The sequence below is a fragment of the Plutella xylostella genome, chromosome 28, assembly GCF_932276165.1.
Source record: "Plutella xylostella chromosome 28, ilPluXylo3.1, whole genome shotgun sequence".
Classification (NCBI taxonomy): domain Eukaryota; kingdom Metazoa; phylum Arthropoda; class Insecta; order Lepidoptera; family Plutellidae; genus Plutella; species Plutella xylostella.
Genome location: NC_064008.1, coordinates 1,112,212 through 1,129,199, shown reverse-complemented (window position 1 = coordinate 1,129,199; position 16,988 = coordinate 1,112,212). Strand labels below are relative to the sequence as shown.

General features: G+C 36.6%; 1 protein-coding gene and 3 non-coding genes across 4 annotated transcripts in view; 2 read left to right on the top strand and 2 right to left on the bottom strand.

Annotated features, from left to right (window-relative positions):
* LOC105398324 (facilitated trehalose transporter Tret1) overlaps positions 1-7,598 on the top strand; it is a 74,900-nt gene extending 67,302 nt beyond the window's left edge. The window contains exons 4-5 of the mRNA XM_038111299.2: positions 614-801; positions 5,254-7,598. Coding sequence (XP_037967227.2) covers positions 614-801; positions 5,254-6,315 — 1,250 coding nt within the window. The 3' untranslated portion in view covers positions 6,316-7,598. The remainder of the gene's footprint in view (positions 1-613; positions 802-5,253) is intronic.
* On the bottom strand, positions 175-246 carry Trnag-ucc. Its single transcript has one exon. It is a non-coding gene; the product is annotated as a tRNA-Gly (tRNA).
* Trnag-ucc lies at positions 2,654-2,725 on the bottom strand. Its single transcript has one exon. It is a non-coding gene; the product is annotated as a tRNA-Gly (tRNA).
* Trnag-ucc lies at positions 3,777-3,848 on the top strand. The gene has a single exon. It is a non-coding gene; the product is annotated as a tRNA-Gly (tRNA).
* Positions 7,599-16,988: the final 9,390 nt, after the last annotated feature.

Here is a 16,988-nt window from a genome sequence, read left to right as displayed (position 1 = left end):
GAGCTTCGCTTCGTCTCAATAGGTTATTCCCATCTAGTTCCGGGATAAAAAGTAGTACAATTAAAATATATAAATCAAAGGGCTCATATATACCAAAATTTTATCAAAATTGGATCAGCCGTTGTCCCGTTAAAGAGTAACAAACGTCAAGCAATTAGTAAAATTAAAAAAAAATGCGTTGGCCGAGAATCGAACTCGGATCAACTGCTTGGAAGGCAACTATGCTGACCATTACACCACCAACGCATGTGTTAGGTACAGTCACATATTGCAGTAGTTTCCATATGCAGATAATAATTTATGATAGTAATAAATTATTGATACAGTTTTGTTGTTAGTTATGTATCTGCAGCGCTTGGTGAATAAACGAAGGGCCTGGGTTTGAATCCAAACTGGCGTACATCGGAATCATAAATAAAAAAAATCGTACTTCAAAATGCCGTGGCAGATCCAACACCAGACTTGTTCTCATAATTCCAGGCGCCTTATTCGGCACCAGCTCTCTTCATTCACAATTATCTTTCATCCTTCTCTACAGCTCTACACCCCTATTCTGTTGTTTCCAGGCGCCCCTCTTCCATCCTTCTCTAAACCCCTATTCTCTAATCCCCAGGAGCCCTATTCGGCGGCATGGCGGGCGGCGCGGCCATGCGGCACGGGCGGCGCCGCGTGCTGGCGCTCGCCGCGGTCCCCTTCAGCCTCTCCTGGCTGCTCACCGTCCTGGCTGCGAGTGTGAAGGTCATGTGCCTCACCAGCTTCTTAGGAGGGTTTTGCACGAGCATACTGACTATGTTGTCTCAGGTGAGTGAATGAATATGCAAAAGATGCTCCGAATAATAATAATGCTGAATCCTTCCTACTAATATTACAAATGCGAAAGTTTGTGAGTATGTGTGTCTGTGTGTATGTTTGTTACTTCCTCACATCAAAACTACTTAACAGATTTGAATGAAATTTGGTATACGGATGGTCTAGACCCTGGGAAAGAACATGGCTACTTTTAATTCCCGTATCACCACGGAAAAACTTTTTACGGCTAAGCTCTTGGAACAGCTAGTTCAATATGCGTGCTGGCCCTAGCGGCGTTCCCCTTCAGCCTCTCCTGGCTGCTCACCGTGCTGGCTGCCAGTGTGAAGGTCATGTGGCTCACCAGCTTCTTGGGAGGGTTCTGTACGAGCATACGGACTATATTGTAGTGGTTAGTGACCCTGACTGCTATGCCGAAGGTCCCGGGTTCGATTCCCGGCTGGGGCAGATATTTGTTTAAACACAGGTATTTGTACTCGGGTCTTGGTTGTTGATATTTATATTTAGTATCTATCTATCTATGTATTTGTGTAGATATATCAGCTGTCCGATACCCATAACACAGGTTCTGCCTAGCTTGGGGTCGGATGGCCGTGTGTGAAGTGTCCCCACATATTTATTTATTTATTGTCTCAGGTGAGTGGGAATGGTGTTCTTATGGTGATGGGGACAGGGAAAACAATGCTAAATGTTTAAAAAAAGACTCGGATACTAAATTGACAGATTCTTAAACGGTTCATCAACAGTCGATTGTCCCGCGAATAGACCGCCAATAGAACGATACGTCACTTGATTGAGGAACCTTCATGAGACAATCGAATGTCAAATTAGTATCTGAGATAAAAAATAGATTTTAGTGTTGGGCACAAGGTGCGCCGGATAATAAATTAACAATGCTGAGTAATTGATTATGTATATGTCACACACCACACTAGGGAGAACTGGAAACTAAGTCACACAATTATAGTCGAGTTAATACACTCACGAGCAATGAAATGATCCCAAGAATTTTATAAAACATTTGATTTGGATATTGATCAAAATACCTAATAAGTATATATATTTTTTCATTGCACGTGAGTGAACAGTGGAGAAATACCGGCCTGAATTTCAATTCAGAATTCCGATTCCCAATGTGAGTGAAATGATCGCAGAGGTGGTTATCCAGTTAAATCGTTAGAATCGAGGCAGCATGGATCATCTACATCGGTGTATTTGCTCAATCTGGTTGGATTCGTCATCATCAGCCTGTCCTGATATCATCCACTGCTGGACATAGGTCAAACATTCCTTGCTCATCCAACCAGTTAAAAGTCGACACGTTGAAAGAAATTCACACGATAGTCGAGTTAATAATATGACGATGATTGACCTTGTAATTTTCCATAAAGCAAACTAACTTAGAATCGTTTCAAACGAACCCTTTCTACGGAGTTTATAGATAATCTGTAAACTCTATATAACTTTAAGGTCAAGGGTATCTGTAGATATAGATGTTATCTTTGGGTTCTGTAATTTTTGGAGCCCGCATGTTTTCCGACTGTACTGGGTTTGTCAAAGACAATCAAGATTGTAGATGAAAGTAAGTTAACGATTAAACCTTAATTTTGGGACGTATTGTATGATAAAGTAAATAATTGAAGAACTGAAGTAAAATATCCAAGAGTTACTTATGAACGACTAGTCTAGCTGACATTTATTTTAAAAACAGTTTCGATCAATTAAAATTTGGTCAACTATAAAAAAAACACTACACAATGTCGAACTATAACTCTACCTATTTCTGTTTTGTTATCAAAGGATGAGGAAGTTCAAAGACGCTTCTTAATTGAGTTGCAAAAAAATATGCGTAGGCCGAGAATCGAACTCGGATCAACTGCTTGGAAGGCAACTATGCTGACCATTACACCACCAACGCATGTACTAGATGATGTTAAAATATTGCAGCAGATTACGACAATAGATGCTATTTTATTGATATAGTTGTTATTCCAATACGGTGCATAGAACAGTAACTAAAGTGCCGAAGGTCGCGACTTTGAATACAAAGACTGAATTATTTTCTAAGTTATATAAATATCTAATACGTTTTCAACTAAAATTGCCATCAGTAGTCTTATAGATGCCACTATCCTTTTTATAAATTACAGCCGCTTCTTAAGGGAGCGAATAAAATGATCTTATAATTATTATGTTATTAATATTTAAAACATCTATAATTGCTACAATAAATAGTACTTTTGTTGGTATTATGTCAGACCTATAGTACTCGTAACTTATAATATTGAATAGTAGGCCACGTTTTCCTATCCGAGATCGGATGGATGTCTAAAGCCTAAAACCTGACCAAGCTTGAAGTCTACTCGCGTGTTCACTACACACACGCTGATCCCGCAGTAAAATCACTTCTTCAATAAACGATATTTTTCCCGGCGGAGCACCAACTTCGAAAGTTAATACTTTGATGGTGAAGTTAACTCAGTAACTCGTCAACTTGGATAAAACTGGCCAAGTTTCATAACTCGTGCCGAGTTCTACTAGTGCCAGTCATCGTGGACGCATTCGTTTACACTTCTAGTGGTGGCTGATAAACTTTATATTCACTGCATTTTTTTCATGCTTGGCTAAAAATGTGAACAATGTTAGTGTGTCTCTTTAGTTAATTATTGTTTTTAAATTGTTTTCAAAAAGTAACAACTATCGTAATTAAATCATTTATTACTTATAGCTGTACTTTGTTTGTTTAGTAATATTTTGACACACTAAGATTATTTACTTTTTATTCCAAGTTAGCAAATGCAGTACCTATATATTTTTATGTATTTTATAGGTACTATCCCATCTATTTTTACCAATTGAATCAATAGATCGTTTCGTGCACCTTCTATCGTAAATTGCATTGAACAGTTGGTTAAACAAACCAACATTAAAACTAGACAAGTATCAATAAAATATTATGCTCATCACATGCGTTGGTGGTGTAATGGTCAGCATAGTTGCCTTCCAAGCAGTTGATCCGAGTTCGATTCTCGGCCAACGCATATTTTTTTTCTCTATCAATTCATTTTAGTTCGATCTTATTATAGCACAAAGTGTGTAAATCTTATTATAGCGTAAAGCGGTTATTTGTGTACTAATTAGTTACTTTGGTTGTGGAATTCAAGATAAAAATTGCTTATTGTTAACACCCTGTACATTTTATAAAGTCTCGCATAACTTTCTAAACTTTTAGGATAGGCTCCTTAAATACAAACGCCGAGATAAAATGTCCTAACTGATATTCATGTAACATATAAAAAGCAAAAAAATATATGGGCGGTGTAGGTACTCTGTGTACCTACCAAACGAACAAAAAAGTGTGGACCCCCTTAAGGATCATTTTCCTTTGCAGGCATCAGCCATCAATAACTCGCTCTTGACCAATGGGGTACAAGTTGACCAAAAGTTACTGTCTCTATTGCCACCAGATGTGTAAACACAAAACAACATTGCATTGTCTTAAAAGTGCGAAAGTCCGAAAGCAATAAATAATACAAAGGGAGAAATTTAAAATAATGGGGTTGCTTAAAAAGACAGGCAAAGGCAAATTTGGGATTGCAAAGGATTTGTTTTAAAAGTGGCAACTCACTTTTTTGTTCGATTGTACCTACCTACTACGGTTCTACTTTGAAGAGTAGTCAAAGGTCAATTGTGCCATCAACATTTTGTCGATAATGATAATGTTAAGTCTGATGTATGAGTTAGATTTACTGCCACCACTGCATTGGCAGTCTATCAATCACTGCTGAAAATGGCTAATACTAATAATAGGCTTCACGTAAAAAAGCTACAGCATTCTTAAAATATTATTATCGGTATAAATTTATGGTTTATTATTTTCTAATCTTACCAACTTAAGCAGTGATCAGTTAGGAATATCTCCAGAAAATTCCTAAAAGGAAACTTTGGCCTAGCACGAAAATGATTATTTATTAGTTTTTCGACTTTAAAATTAGTTCTCTTCTGTCTCAAGAAAGTTTTACAAGTCTCATAAACGAAATATACTGAATGTCTTTTGTTTCATTCTCCTAATTCAATGTTGATTAAATTTTATACACCTACCTATTTACCGAAGTATATGAAGCAGTGGGGTGGATGATTAGAATCCGGACGTATATTTATCCAATACATAATGTGGGTCTCCAATGTATGAGCTAAAATAAAACTATTAAACATTATAAGCTAGCAAGGCGAGTGATTCTCAAACTAATAAGCAAACATCCATCCTCGGCCTTCCTCAACCAGTCAAGACCACTACTTACTAAAGAGCAATTAAAATTGAAAAGTTATGTAACGAGTTTCCGATTTATTCGCAAACCCTTCTTCTGGCTGCAAGAATCTTTTATTTACCAATTCCGGACTGCAGAAGCTAACCTTTTCTCAACAAGACGTTTCTCCTCTTTCCAGGTGTACATCAGCGAGATCTCAGTGCCAGACATCCGCGGCTGCCTCAGCGCGGTCCTCAAGATAGTCGGCCATCTTGGAGTCCTCTTCAGCTTCACCATAGGGGCGTATTTGGACTGGCAACAACTGGCCCTGTGCATATCAGCCGCTCCTTTGCTACTCTTCTGTACTGTACTCTATATACCTGAAACGCCGAGCTATCTGGTCTTGAGCGGGAGAGATGAAGAGGCTTACCAAAGTCTTCTATGGCTCAGAGGTCCTAACTCCGATGTATCTCAAGAATTAGCAACGATAAGGACCAATGTGCTGGCCAGTCGGAACTTCAGTCAACGCCAGAGTTTGGCCTCCGGTAATTTTTTGTCAGCTTTCGATGCGCGAACGATGAATCGCCTGCTAGGTCCGATATTGGTTACATGTGGGCTGATGATGTTTCAAAGGTTTTCTGGAGCTCACGCGTTCTCTTTTTATGCTGTTCCGATATTCAGGAAGACTTTCGGTGGCATGAACCCTCATGGAGCAGCCATAGCTGTCAGTTTTGTACAACTTCTGGCTTCATGTCTTTCTGGCCTGCTTATAGACACTGTTGGTAGACTGCCGTTGTTGATCGTCAGCTCAGTGCTGATGTCCATGGCATTGGCTGGGTTCGGTAGCTACGCCTACTATGAAGAGGTACACAGAAACCAGAGAATCCAGAATGTGATGTTCCATCAGGCGTTGGGGCAGAACGACTGGATTCCTCTTCTATGCGTCCTTGTCTTCACTATAGCGTTCTCTCTCGGTATGAGTCCGATATCCTGGCTTCTGATTGGCGAGTTGTTTCCTCTAGAATACAGGGCATTTGGAAGCGCTATGGCTACAGCTTTCAGCTATCTGTGTGCGTTTGTGGGTGTGAAGACCTTTGTGGATTTCCAACAAGCGTTAGGCCTCCATGGTGCGTTTTGGTTATACGCGTCCATAAGTGTTGGTGGATTGTGTTTTGTCGTTTGCTGTGTGCCAGAGACCAAAGGTAAGGATTTAGACGAAATGGATCCGAATTATGCTCAGAATTTATCGCCTAGGAGGTAAACTACGATTGTAACCGAATAGTAATAGTAGGACTGAGGATTGGTAGGAAAGTAGTGGTGAAGCGAAGATGCAATGACAATAGTAGGCAATAATAGGGATAGATTTGTCATTGAGTTAGGCGTGTGTTGAAGGCATATTTAAATAGTGACCGAGAATGACGCAATTGAAGAAACAATGTACGTGACCCTACGTAGTTAATAATAAATCAAATCCACCGCAGATTTTTGGCTGTGCTTACCTATTTATTTTCTATTACTTAAATCCAACCATTTATAATGGTGGCCTAATGAAATACAATAATTTACCTAGCGTTAGAAGAGTAAGTGCCAATTTCTCCAGTGTCGATTCTCTAACCGACAGGGATTGATTTATAAATTAAACGTCATCTCCATATAAAATTCATGACAGATGTGTCAAAAGTCAACCGCTACTCCCTGGTTATGCTCTAACCGACTATGGAGAAATTGGCACTTAAAGTTAAAACATTACCGCATATCCTTCTAGTCATATCTTCGAATGTCTATTTTCCAAATTAGTTGAAAATGTATTTTGAATTGAAATTCCAATTGTGGTCCATTCTTTACCTCTTTACCTTTTACTAGATGAAATCTATTTAATGTTACTAAAATCATTTCCAGATTCAATAGAAATTATATATTTTAGCTATTAGAGTGTGTCGTATTCGAATTGTTTGTAAATAATTGTCCAGACTTCTATCTATTCTACATAGTGACATAGTTCTGTTATACTTAAAGAAAGATAGTCTCTTAGTATTAAAACAAACATTCATGGTCTACTATTAATGACTGCATTCATGATACATATTATTCTTATACATGATGTAACTAAATCGGTACTGTTATCAGAAAGTCATATAAAAAGTCTGTGCAGAAACCACAGACATTCAAAATCGTCAACCACCGACTTGCAATACCTATGTCAAAGTCATTATTACTCTTGACTTCTTGAAAGTGCATAATAATATAGAAATATAAATGAACAAGATAATACCTGAATACTATCTTAAATAGGTGAAATCAACCTATTAATTCTTTATCTACTGTATAAGTAAGAAAATATTGTTATTGTAAACGAAATAGTGTAAATCTAAATCCTCTTTCACAATGTTTGGATACTGATGAAGTAAAATTAAAACCAGTTTCTCATTTGACAAAATCTTTATACCCAAGCATTAATTGCTACTCTAGGTACTTCATAAGTCGTGCGAAATATTATATACTCAGTTGTGAAACCGACAGTTACTTACTGTAAGATTAGTTTCAGCTAAGCATCTGTCAAACGTCTGTTAGATCCATACACGTTATGTCAGAAGGCAGCGCTGCTTAAGCATTAATGATTGCACTCTTGAGTTAGTGTTACGGTACGTAGACTTACGGTCAGCTGCATAAGTCGTTAAGACGAACCGTCAATATTTCAACGAATGGATAGGTGGTTTCAGATTGACAAGGTACGAAAGTGTATATCTACTTATGCAGCTGACTGTACATTGTGAAAGAGGCAATCATCAAATTCCTAAGTCATTAAAAAAATCATGTAAACTAAAATAATTCTTGATAATATTTAAATTTTATCGAGCTTCCCTTACCGACAATAAACGTAAGACAATAATAATGTATAAATTATCTATAAATAAACTTATATTTAAACAACGGCATAAATACATGCGTAAGTGTAGTAAACCATATACTTAAGTCCTACTGAACAACTATCAGCCAATCACTGCACTGTATTCCATACTCAACGCTTTACTAGACGTTCTCAGGTGTAAAACGGACAGATACCTACTCGAATTTTCATTTAGGGTCATCTTTATTATTAAAATGTTTGTTTTAAAGGAAGTGTTTAGGTAATTTAGGCTAATAGAATGCTTATGATTAAATTAGGTCATAAACGCACAGTTTTCGAAAGGGTATTCAAAGTTAGCTGAATGTTAAAAGAAAAACTCATAATAATAAATTATGTGTGATTGAAAATAATAATCTATGTAAATCTTTTTATTTTATGTCTTATTTTTTATTTAACCGACTGTTAACTTTGGATAGCGTTTCGAAAAGTGGGCGTTAGTATGGTTGTGTAAGTTTGAATTTTGTAATTTTGCTATTCAATCGGATTATTGTAAATTGACCGAAGAATATGGTAATGCGAAACGATGATATTATAACGCACACCTACGATGTTTTTTATTGTTTTAAAGAAAGAAATAGGATTATTTGTACTTGTTCATAGTTTATTTATGATAATAAGTACCTCATTTATCGATTTGATCCCATTTTCTTCTACATCATCATCATTACAACCCATCACGTCCCCACTGCTGGGGCACGGGTCTCCTTCCAATGAAGGAAGGGGTTTAGATCTAGTTCACCACGCTGGCCTAGTGCGGGTTGGTGGACCCCAACACAAGCAAGCTTGTGCTGAGAAAGTTGTCGGGGTGCGCCAAACGATCGTCAGGTGTTTTCAAGCTGTATATACAATTTTATAATTTATGATCATGTATTTCATTGTTATTTTATCATCGTTTCAAATATAAATAGATATTAGATATACCTAAGTCCAAAAGTAGACGGATGCCTTTCGTAGCTTATGCCTGCCATTGTAGCCTATAATTGAAATATATTAAGCTTGTTTATTTACATATATTAGGTAGTAAATAATAGGAGGTTTTAGGTTGAGAATTTAACGATGAACTAGGGGCTGACATTTTGACACATGATTAAAGAAAACTAAGTATGAAATACTAGGATTAAACAAATATACAGATTGTTGCAAAAGGGGTATACTAAACCGAAATGGGGTGACTCAGGGGGTCATTCCCATACTCTTTTTGCAACACCCTGTATACTTTCCGAAACTGATCTTAAACAACAGATTTTAAAACTGAACATCTGGTGAACAGTGTTGTCAGTAGTTATCGTAATTGTCAACTTGAAATCTAAAACTAGTCCTTTTGCTTAGAATGCTTTAAGGCCATAATTCCTGGAATGCCTAGTTGCCTAGATAATATATTATGCTAAAATATACAAAAATAAAATTATTGATTTAAACTAGTTTTCAGGTACTAATAATCTTAAAACAATATAATCAAGAAATAAACAAGATAATGTTTAAAATATGAAAATCTTTAAAATGATAGACAAATTAATAGGTTGTGAATTTATAAATTTTTCTAGATTTTTATATAATAATATTGTTTAGAAATGTAAAAAAAATATCGCTTTTTAATGTAAGTCCCACTAAAATCTGCATATGCTTGCAATTTAGATTCAATAATGAGTGTGTGTGTGCTTTGTGCAAACAGAATTTTAATTATTTGAACAATTAAACCCATAAACCTTTTTAGTATTCCACCGTACCGACAGAAATTAATTCTGCCTCAGTTAAAATTGTTCGGAACAAGAGTATTTAAACTACATACAACTGCATACTTACAAATTGTTTATCAATTTACCTGCGCTACCTGTAAATCAAATTAAATTGTGTAGGTACTGGGTACCTACTTCAAATCTACAAAATATGTCAGCAACAATCTATGTTGTCATTTTATCAACTTTTTTGAATGATTCTAAATAATAATACATATATATTTACATTATTACCAAAGTTTTGGTTGCAATGTATACAATATAAATACATAGAATACATAGTATGTGAGTGAAGATGTGTTAGGTCATGAGTGTTAGACCTAGACAGTGTGTGTGTACTTTTAGCATCTAGCTCTTGTATTGTGCCTGCTCTAGGCTTTGGTTCCTGTATCTTGATCGAAATTACAACTATACTTATTAGGTTTCTTTTTACCTTCATTTCGGTGGACCAGTCATCTGCATACAAACGATTTTGTTTTTTGTTGTTGATCTACACGAAATTAGTGTTAGGTTGTAACTTTGATAAACAATGCTCTTACACATAAAAAAATATCAGCATTTTATTTATTGTTTAGGAAAACTCGGTAGGACCCAGATTCAGACCTCTTAACATGAATTTTCATCGTGAACGTGTCGTGAAATTACACGATGAATTTTGTAGGGAAATTTTAGTTCTGCTACCGACCGCCAGAGGCGCTATATTTTCATACAAAATTACTCGATGAATTCTACTTCACGTTCACGATCAAAATTCATGCGAAGGGGTCAGAAGTGTTCATGAACTACCTAGACTACTACTTAGATTGAATTGCTCAGATTAGACAGTCAAAGACCGAAAGAAGTCTTTTGTTATGGAATACTTGACAATAAACCGATCTTGTTTTGAATGCTTTAAATTATAGTACGCTTGCATACACGTTTTGTTAATACTTAATGTACCTAAGTACTAATAATTTCAAGTAACATGCTTATAATTTAATTAGATAAATAAGATAGCAAGGCTTTAATTAGCTTAGAATTTTCATAATAAGACTTTAGATTGTACAAATACCAATGTTCTTCTATACCGTTAAATAGGTCTTTATCAATACAGTCTCTATTCTATTGTCGATTTAATTTCAAAGTCGGGAAATGATATTTGAAAAGTTGTTGAAACCAATATTTTAAGACAATAAAAGTAACTATTGACAATAAATTTCTCTTTGAGATTGGAAGTGCTTAGTTTTTTGGAAGGTGTGATATTTTAATCAAAATTGGTGTAACTTTACTCTTTACTTAAACTTTATATGAATTCTCAGATATATGATAAGTAAATCAGAAAATTGCACAATTTTGATTAGAATAATGCATAGATTTAGATGATGTAACTAATTATGCTGAGAAAATGCCTAAAATTCAAATAAACCTTAGAATATTTGTAATTTGTTGTTTTATTTTATTTCTACCTGTAGGTACATTCGTCCTCCCTCCTATAGGTATTATAGAATGTTGAAAAATTGGTATAGTACCTAAACCGAAAGGGGGTGACTTAGGCAGTCATTCTAAATAACTTTATTTTTGGAAATCTACAGAAAACAAATTCACGTGATCAACAAAGATTCTATCTTCAAATGGAACAAATCTGTAGAAAGTATAAGGGGAGCTGCAGGATTACACGTATAAATAATGTACTCTGTGGTTTACACTTATATCCTGGTGGACCTAGCGCCATCTATATTTTATCCATTGCACTACCGCAGTAACTCAACGTCACACAGTATAGCAGGGTACGTTACAGTGCGAGGTATAGGTTGCTTGGTTAAGCGCTGACTGCGGGATTCGTAATAATTCCTACAGATGTCGCTAACATCAGGCGTTTACATGGTGGCCTGCCCCTTGTCTGAAAACTCAGGTGCCAAAGATCCAAAGACAAGATGACTAAATAAATTGCCACTGGAAACTCACTGCCATTGGAAATCCGTTGTGCAAAATCAGCTTTTGCTTTCAAAAGACAAGTAAAGGAATATTATCTGTCCATCATTTAATAGTACCTACCTACGTATAAATCTTTATATAAGTATATGGTATGTATGTATATATATAAGTATCTATTATATTTGTATGTATGTATCTAAGTATTTATTATTAAAACATAAAAAATATCACTAGTATTTAAATGCAATACGTGTACACCTTCCTCTTCTACTCAATAAGTCTCTCATTCACCCAAAGGTTGCCTGGAAGAGATCGCTTTTAGCGATAAGGCCGCCTATTGTGCTTACTCCTTTTGTAATTTAATGTATGTTGTGTGTTTTGTTCAATAAAGTTATATTGTATTGTATTGTATTGTATAAATCTAGGTATGAATAGTTTCTAACCGTTTATTGCTATTCCATACCTCGAGTGCGAACACTAAACGAATAGTGTGTACTTAACAGATTTATCAATACACTAGACCTCACTAGAGTGCTGCTACTTTATACTAAAAATGCAACTTTACTGTACCTACTAGCAGAGCTGCCATAATAATATTTTTCCGACCCATTTTCTTTATTTCTCAAACCCCAAATCAAAAAAATCCTCGCACATTTAAACGGAGTCGCCTCATTTCTTATCTCCGTTGACACACGCATGCCGCTCGGGCTTTAAATCTATTATAGGGGAACTCAACAGTCAAGTTACTCACCCGACAACTCTCTCAGCACAAGCTTGCCTGTGTTGGGGTCCACCAACCCGCACTAGGCCAGCGTAGTTGACTAGGCCTAAAACCCTTCCTTCATTGGAGTGCCCCAGCAGTGGGGACGTGATGAGTTGTGATAATAATGAAAACGATAAGTGGAAGAAAATGAGTACTAATTATTAAATTGAAATATAATTTATATTTTTTACTAACTACTCTGTCTTGTTCGTTTATTGCTTACCTATCAAAAAAATCAACACATTTTGTGAACAAAATACTCTTCGTTTTCATGATAAAAGTCTATGCTACTACCTACATTTATTCCACTCGATGGTAATTATGTATACGTATGTCACCAGTCTTCGATTCAGCGAACCGGAGGGCGTCCCACGTCACATTTAATTCGCCATTACGAGTGGCACGTGCCATTATTTGTCGAATACGCTCCGAAGTCAACAATCTGATTATTATTTTATTGTGACCCCAAAATTATATTCGGGCGCACGTTTTATGTTTATTCTCGTGGGAAGGAATAAGAGAGTCGGTGTTTTTATTTAAGGGTGTGACTAGGACTAACTAAAATTCATGACTTCTTTACATTATGATATGAGGGTGCTACCTGAAATAAAGAACATTATTATTATTTACAAACGCGTTTTTTCACAAAATAAAGTGGAGTAGGTTTTTTTCGATGAACAAACCGTCGACGAACAGTGTTTTCGACGAAAAGTGCTTCGGAGAAGAGTAATTCGTAAAACAATTCGGGGCTCAAACGCGCTGTTAATACACTGTCAAATATAATTATACTAAAATGACGCACTGATGTGTCATAAAGACATAACAATAATACAATTTCTAGGTTCATCGAGAAATAATAATAATAATATAATATAATCAATTGATCACGCAGATAATATATTCCACATCTTTTCCTATAGAATTTTATACAATTCATTTTATTTACCTAACTCATTCTATGGCCGATTGAAATGAAACGAATTGCATTTGTAAAATTCACTTCATTTCTTATCTTACTCAGAGAATTTATACCGATAAAAATAAACTCGATATTTTTTATTATCATACGAGTAGGTATAATGTTGAGTCATAATTTCAACATGTTTCAGGACTACAAAAAAAACAAATTCTAAAAAATGAAGATTTCATTGATGTTATTCACCACGACAATATTGTCTTCAGTCATTGTGGTAACGCCTCGCCCGTGCGCAAGGTAACTATAGTCCAATGTTATGGTCCGACGAACGCAGGTTCACACGAAACCAAATTGGAGTTTTATGTCCTACTGGAATCAACTCTGAAATGTGTGAGCAGGACATCGTTTTTGTCATGGGCAACCTGAACGCGGAAATAGGCTCATGTTTGAGCTAGTTGTGTTGATCGCACAGATATAGTGATATAATAATCACGGGCTTGTATCGGCGGAATGCTGTTTCAACACAAGGAGTGTCACTAAGTCACCTGGATATCCCCAGTCGATGTAACACGTTGATCTCATTGCGATCAGCCGCACCTGGAGATCATCTCTGAAGTGCTTGGGTACTCAAATCGGAGGAGAGAAGAGTTAATGTCTGCAGAACTGTGGCAAGCCATCGAAAGCAGACAGCTCACAAAAGCCGAGACGTTGTCCCGATCAGGAGCGAAATACCACTATACGAAATTACCAAATGCATCAGCGGACAAGGTACCCGTAAGTCAAAAAGGCCCCTTAAGGCAGACTCCTATGCACCTCTGAAGGACAATTGGGTCGATGGACGGATCACGTCAAAGCAGTGTTGGACCGCACCCAGGCAGAACCTACACCTACTGGAGATGTCAGTGGAAGCGACAAACTGCTGGATATTGAGACGACTCCGCCGAGCTTTGCTGAAATAGTCACTGCAATTAAGCAGCTGAAGAACGGTAAAGCTCCTGGGATAGATAATATCCATGTGGACATGCTAAAAGCTGACGACCCAACAACTTCCACGTTACTTTATCCCCTTCTTACCCAAATCCGGGAAACTGGACTGGTGCCTGCCGAGTCTTCAAGGTTTCCTGCTGTTCGGTTGTGAAACGTGGAGTGACTAAGGGATTGATGAACCAAATACAAGTGATCCTCAAAAAATCCCTAAAGTCGATGCTCCGCATCTTCTGGCCGAACACAGTCCGGAACGTTAACCTGTGGAAGGTGTGCAAACAGTCGTCCATAGAGCAAGAAATCGCATTGCGAAAATGGAGATGGATCAGTCACACTATAAGAAGGGGAGCCGAGAACATGGCAAGCATCGCTTTCGAGTGTAAAAGGTTAGGAGGCCACAGCAGATGCGGTCGCCACGTGCACACATGGCGGCGCACAGTGGACGGCGAGCTGCGAGCGCAATGCCTGAGCTGGACGGAGGCCAGAGCGGTTGCTGAGGACAGGACAGCATGGCGCTCTCAATAGTAGAAATAAATGATTTTGCAACTTAAGTCCTAGTTTCACCATACTCTGTTAGATAACAAGGGATTGTACGTTGACTTTTGACACTGATGTAAAGAATTTCAAATGGAGATGATGTATAATTAATGGCATTACAATGTAACAGGGGTGTTAATGATCTAACTGACGATGTTGAAACTGGGCATAAATGTCTCTTTCTAATTTTAGTAATGTTTGGGGTATAAGTTTTGTTTTTTTTTTATTTGCAATTGGAAACAAATTCAGGACGTCGGTAATTGCCAAAATAAAATTTGTATAATAGACATTGATATATTTTGTATATATCCAACCGGTCCTATATTTGTACTTAGTGATGAGTACAATGCACTTAATATCTAGAATATAGATGTGCAAGTTTCCTCACGATATTTTCCTTCGCCGTGAGAGTACCTACGTGGGACAATGTGTTTTATCATCTTATTTCTTTAGAATTCATTTGTAAGTAGGTACATGGCAGGATTCGAACCCACGGCTTTACAAATGAGAGCCGAGACCTTAATCCGTTACGCCACCACGAGTCTATCTTAGATATAATATGTATGTATATTACTGGTAGAAAATGCTTTTAGCATTAAGTCCACCCTTTGTACACTTATTTATATATTTGTGCAATAAAGGATTAAATAATAAAAATATATATTTTATGGCCATGACAACCGCTCTGGGGCATACCTGATGCAGAGGATCTCCCTGGCTGTGCAGCGAGGTAATGCCGCTAGCATCATGGGCACATTTTCGTCAGTTATGTCTCGGGGCGGTTTATTTACTTAGCAATATCTAAGTTTAGTTAGTTTTATTTTCTTTTACTGTTGTTTATATCTTATGTTCACAAAACAATTTTACTTTCTTTTCAGGACCTTCAGCTTCCTTCCATATTGGTGGAGATTTTCAAGCAACATGTTTGATCCAGACATAGATAAATTAATTCAGGGATTCATGTCTTGGAAACTGAAATTTGATAGATTTATTTAAATTCGAAATAAACAAATATGACCGTTTCTATCTATAACTGGTAAAATAAAGGTTTGATTAAAAATATAGGTACCTACTTATCTAGCTAAGGGACTATAGCTTACCTATCCAATCATAGTTATATTATTAACACGCTGTTCCCGCGAGCTTCGCTTCGCCTTAAAAAGTTTTCCCGTGGGAATTCCGGGATAAAAAGTAGCCATTGTTCTTTCTCAGGGTCTAGACCATAAACAGTATACAAAATTTCATTCAAATCCGTTCAGTAGTGTGTGGCGTGAAAGAGTAACACACAGACACACAGACAGACAGACAGACACAGTTACTTTCGCATTTATAATATTAGTTAGGATTAGTATGTACCTGCTGCTACTTATCCCCATATAACTTACAAGAGTCGTTTTACAGACAAATATCTTGTAAAATGTACAAACAACCGATTTGTGACTCTTGACGACACTGAAAAATTCGTGTATCAGTGGTCGCATTGTGAACCTCTTGCAAACCCACTGTAAGTTGTACTTAACTTTATCATAAAGTAACATTTAGTTTTTTACCAATTTCCCTTTTGTTTAAATAAGTACCAGCTAAATTGATTACATTTTTTTAACACCCATTTAATATTCGTGAAATCTGCCGCTTAAGCCCCATCCATACGCTTGCTGTTTGTCACAAACACGGCAAACAGCAAACAAAGTCCCAAACACCAACCACAATCACCGAACACAAACAGCCATCCACATGCTCGGCGAACGCTCATTACATTCCGAACCGGCAAACACGGCGGACGACGAGCTATTACTTTCGGCTTGACATATTTTTATTATATAAATTAAAGCAAGAGAAAGAAAAAAGGAAAATAAGAAGAAAGCAAAGACGATGGTGGGATAATAATAATAATTAAAAACTGACTTCTTCTTTTTAATTATTATTTTATTTTATAGTTTTTAGTTTATTTGCAATAATTTTTTATCAAAAGTAAGATGCAAATGATACCAAAATATCCTACTAATCAATACGAATCATTCAAGCCTAAACACGAGGTAGTTGCTATATACCGTTGAGGAGTTCCCTTGACTGCCTTCCGTTTCCATCATCAGATCAGCTCAAGGTCACCATCATATTTTTTTGTTAAAAGAACTATATTTATGTTCTTAATTTCATTAGAATCGGTTAATATGTG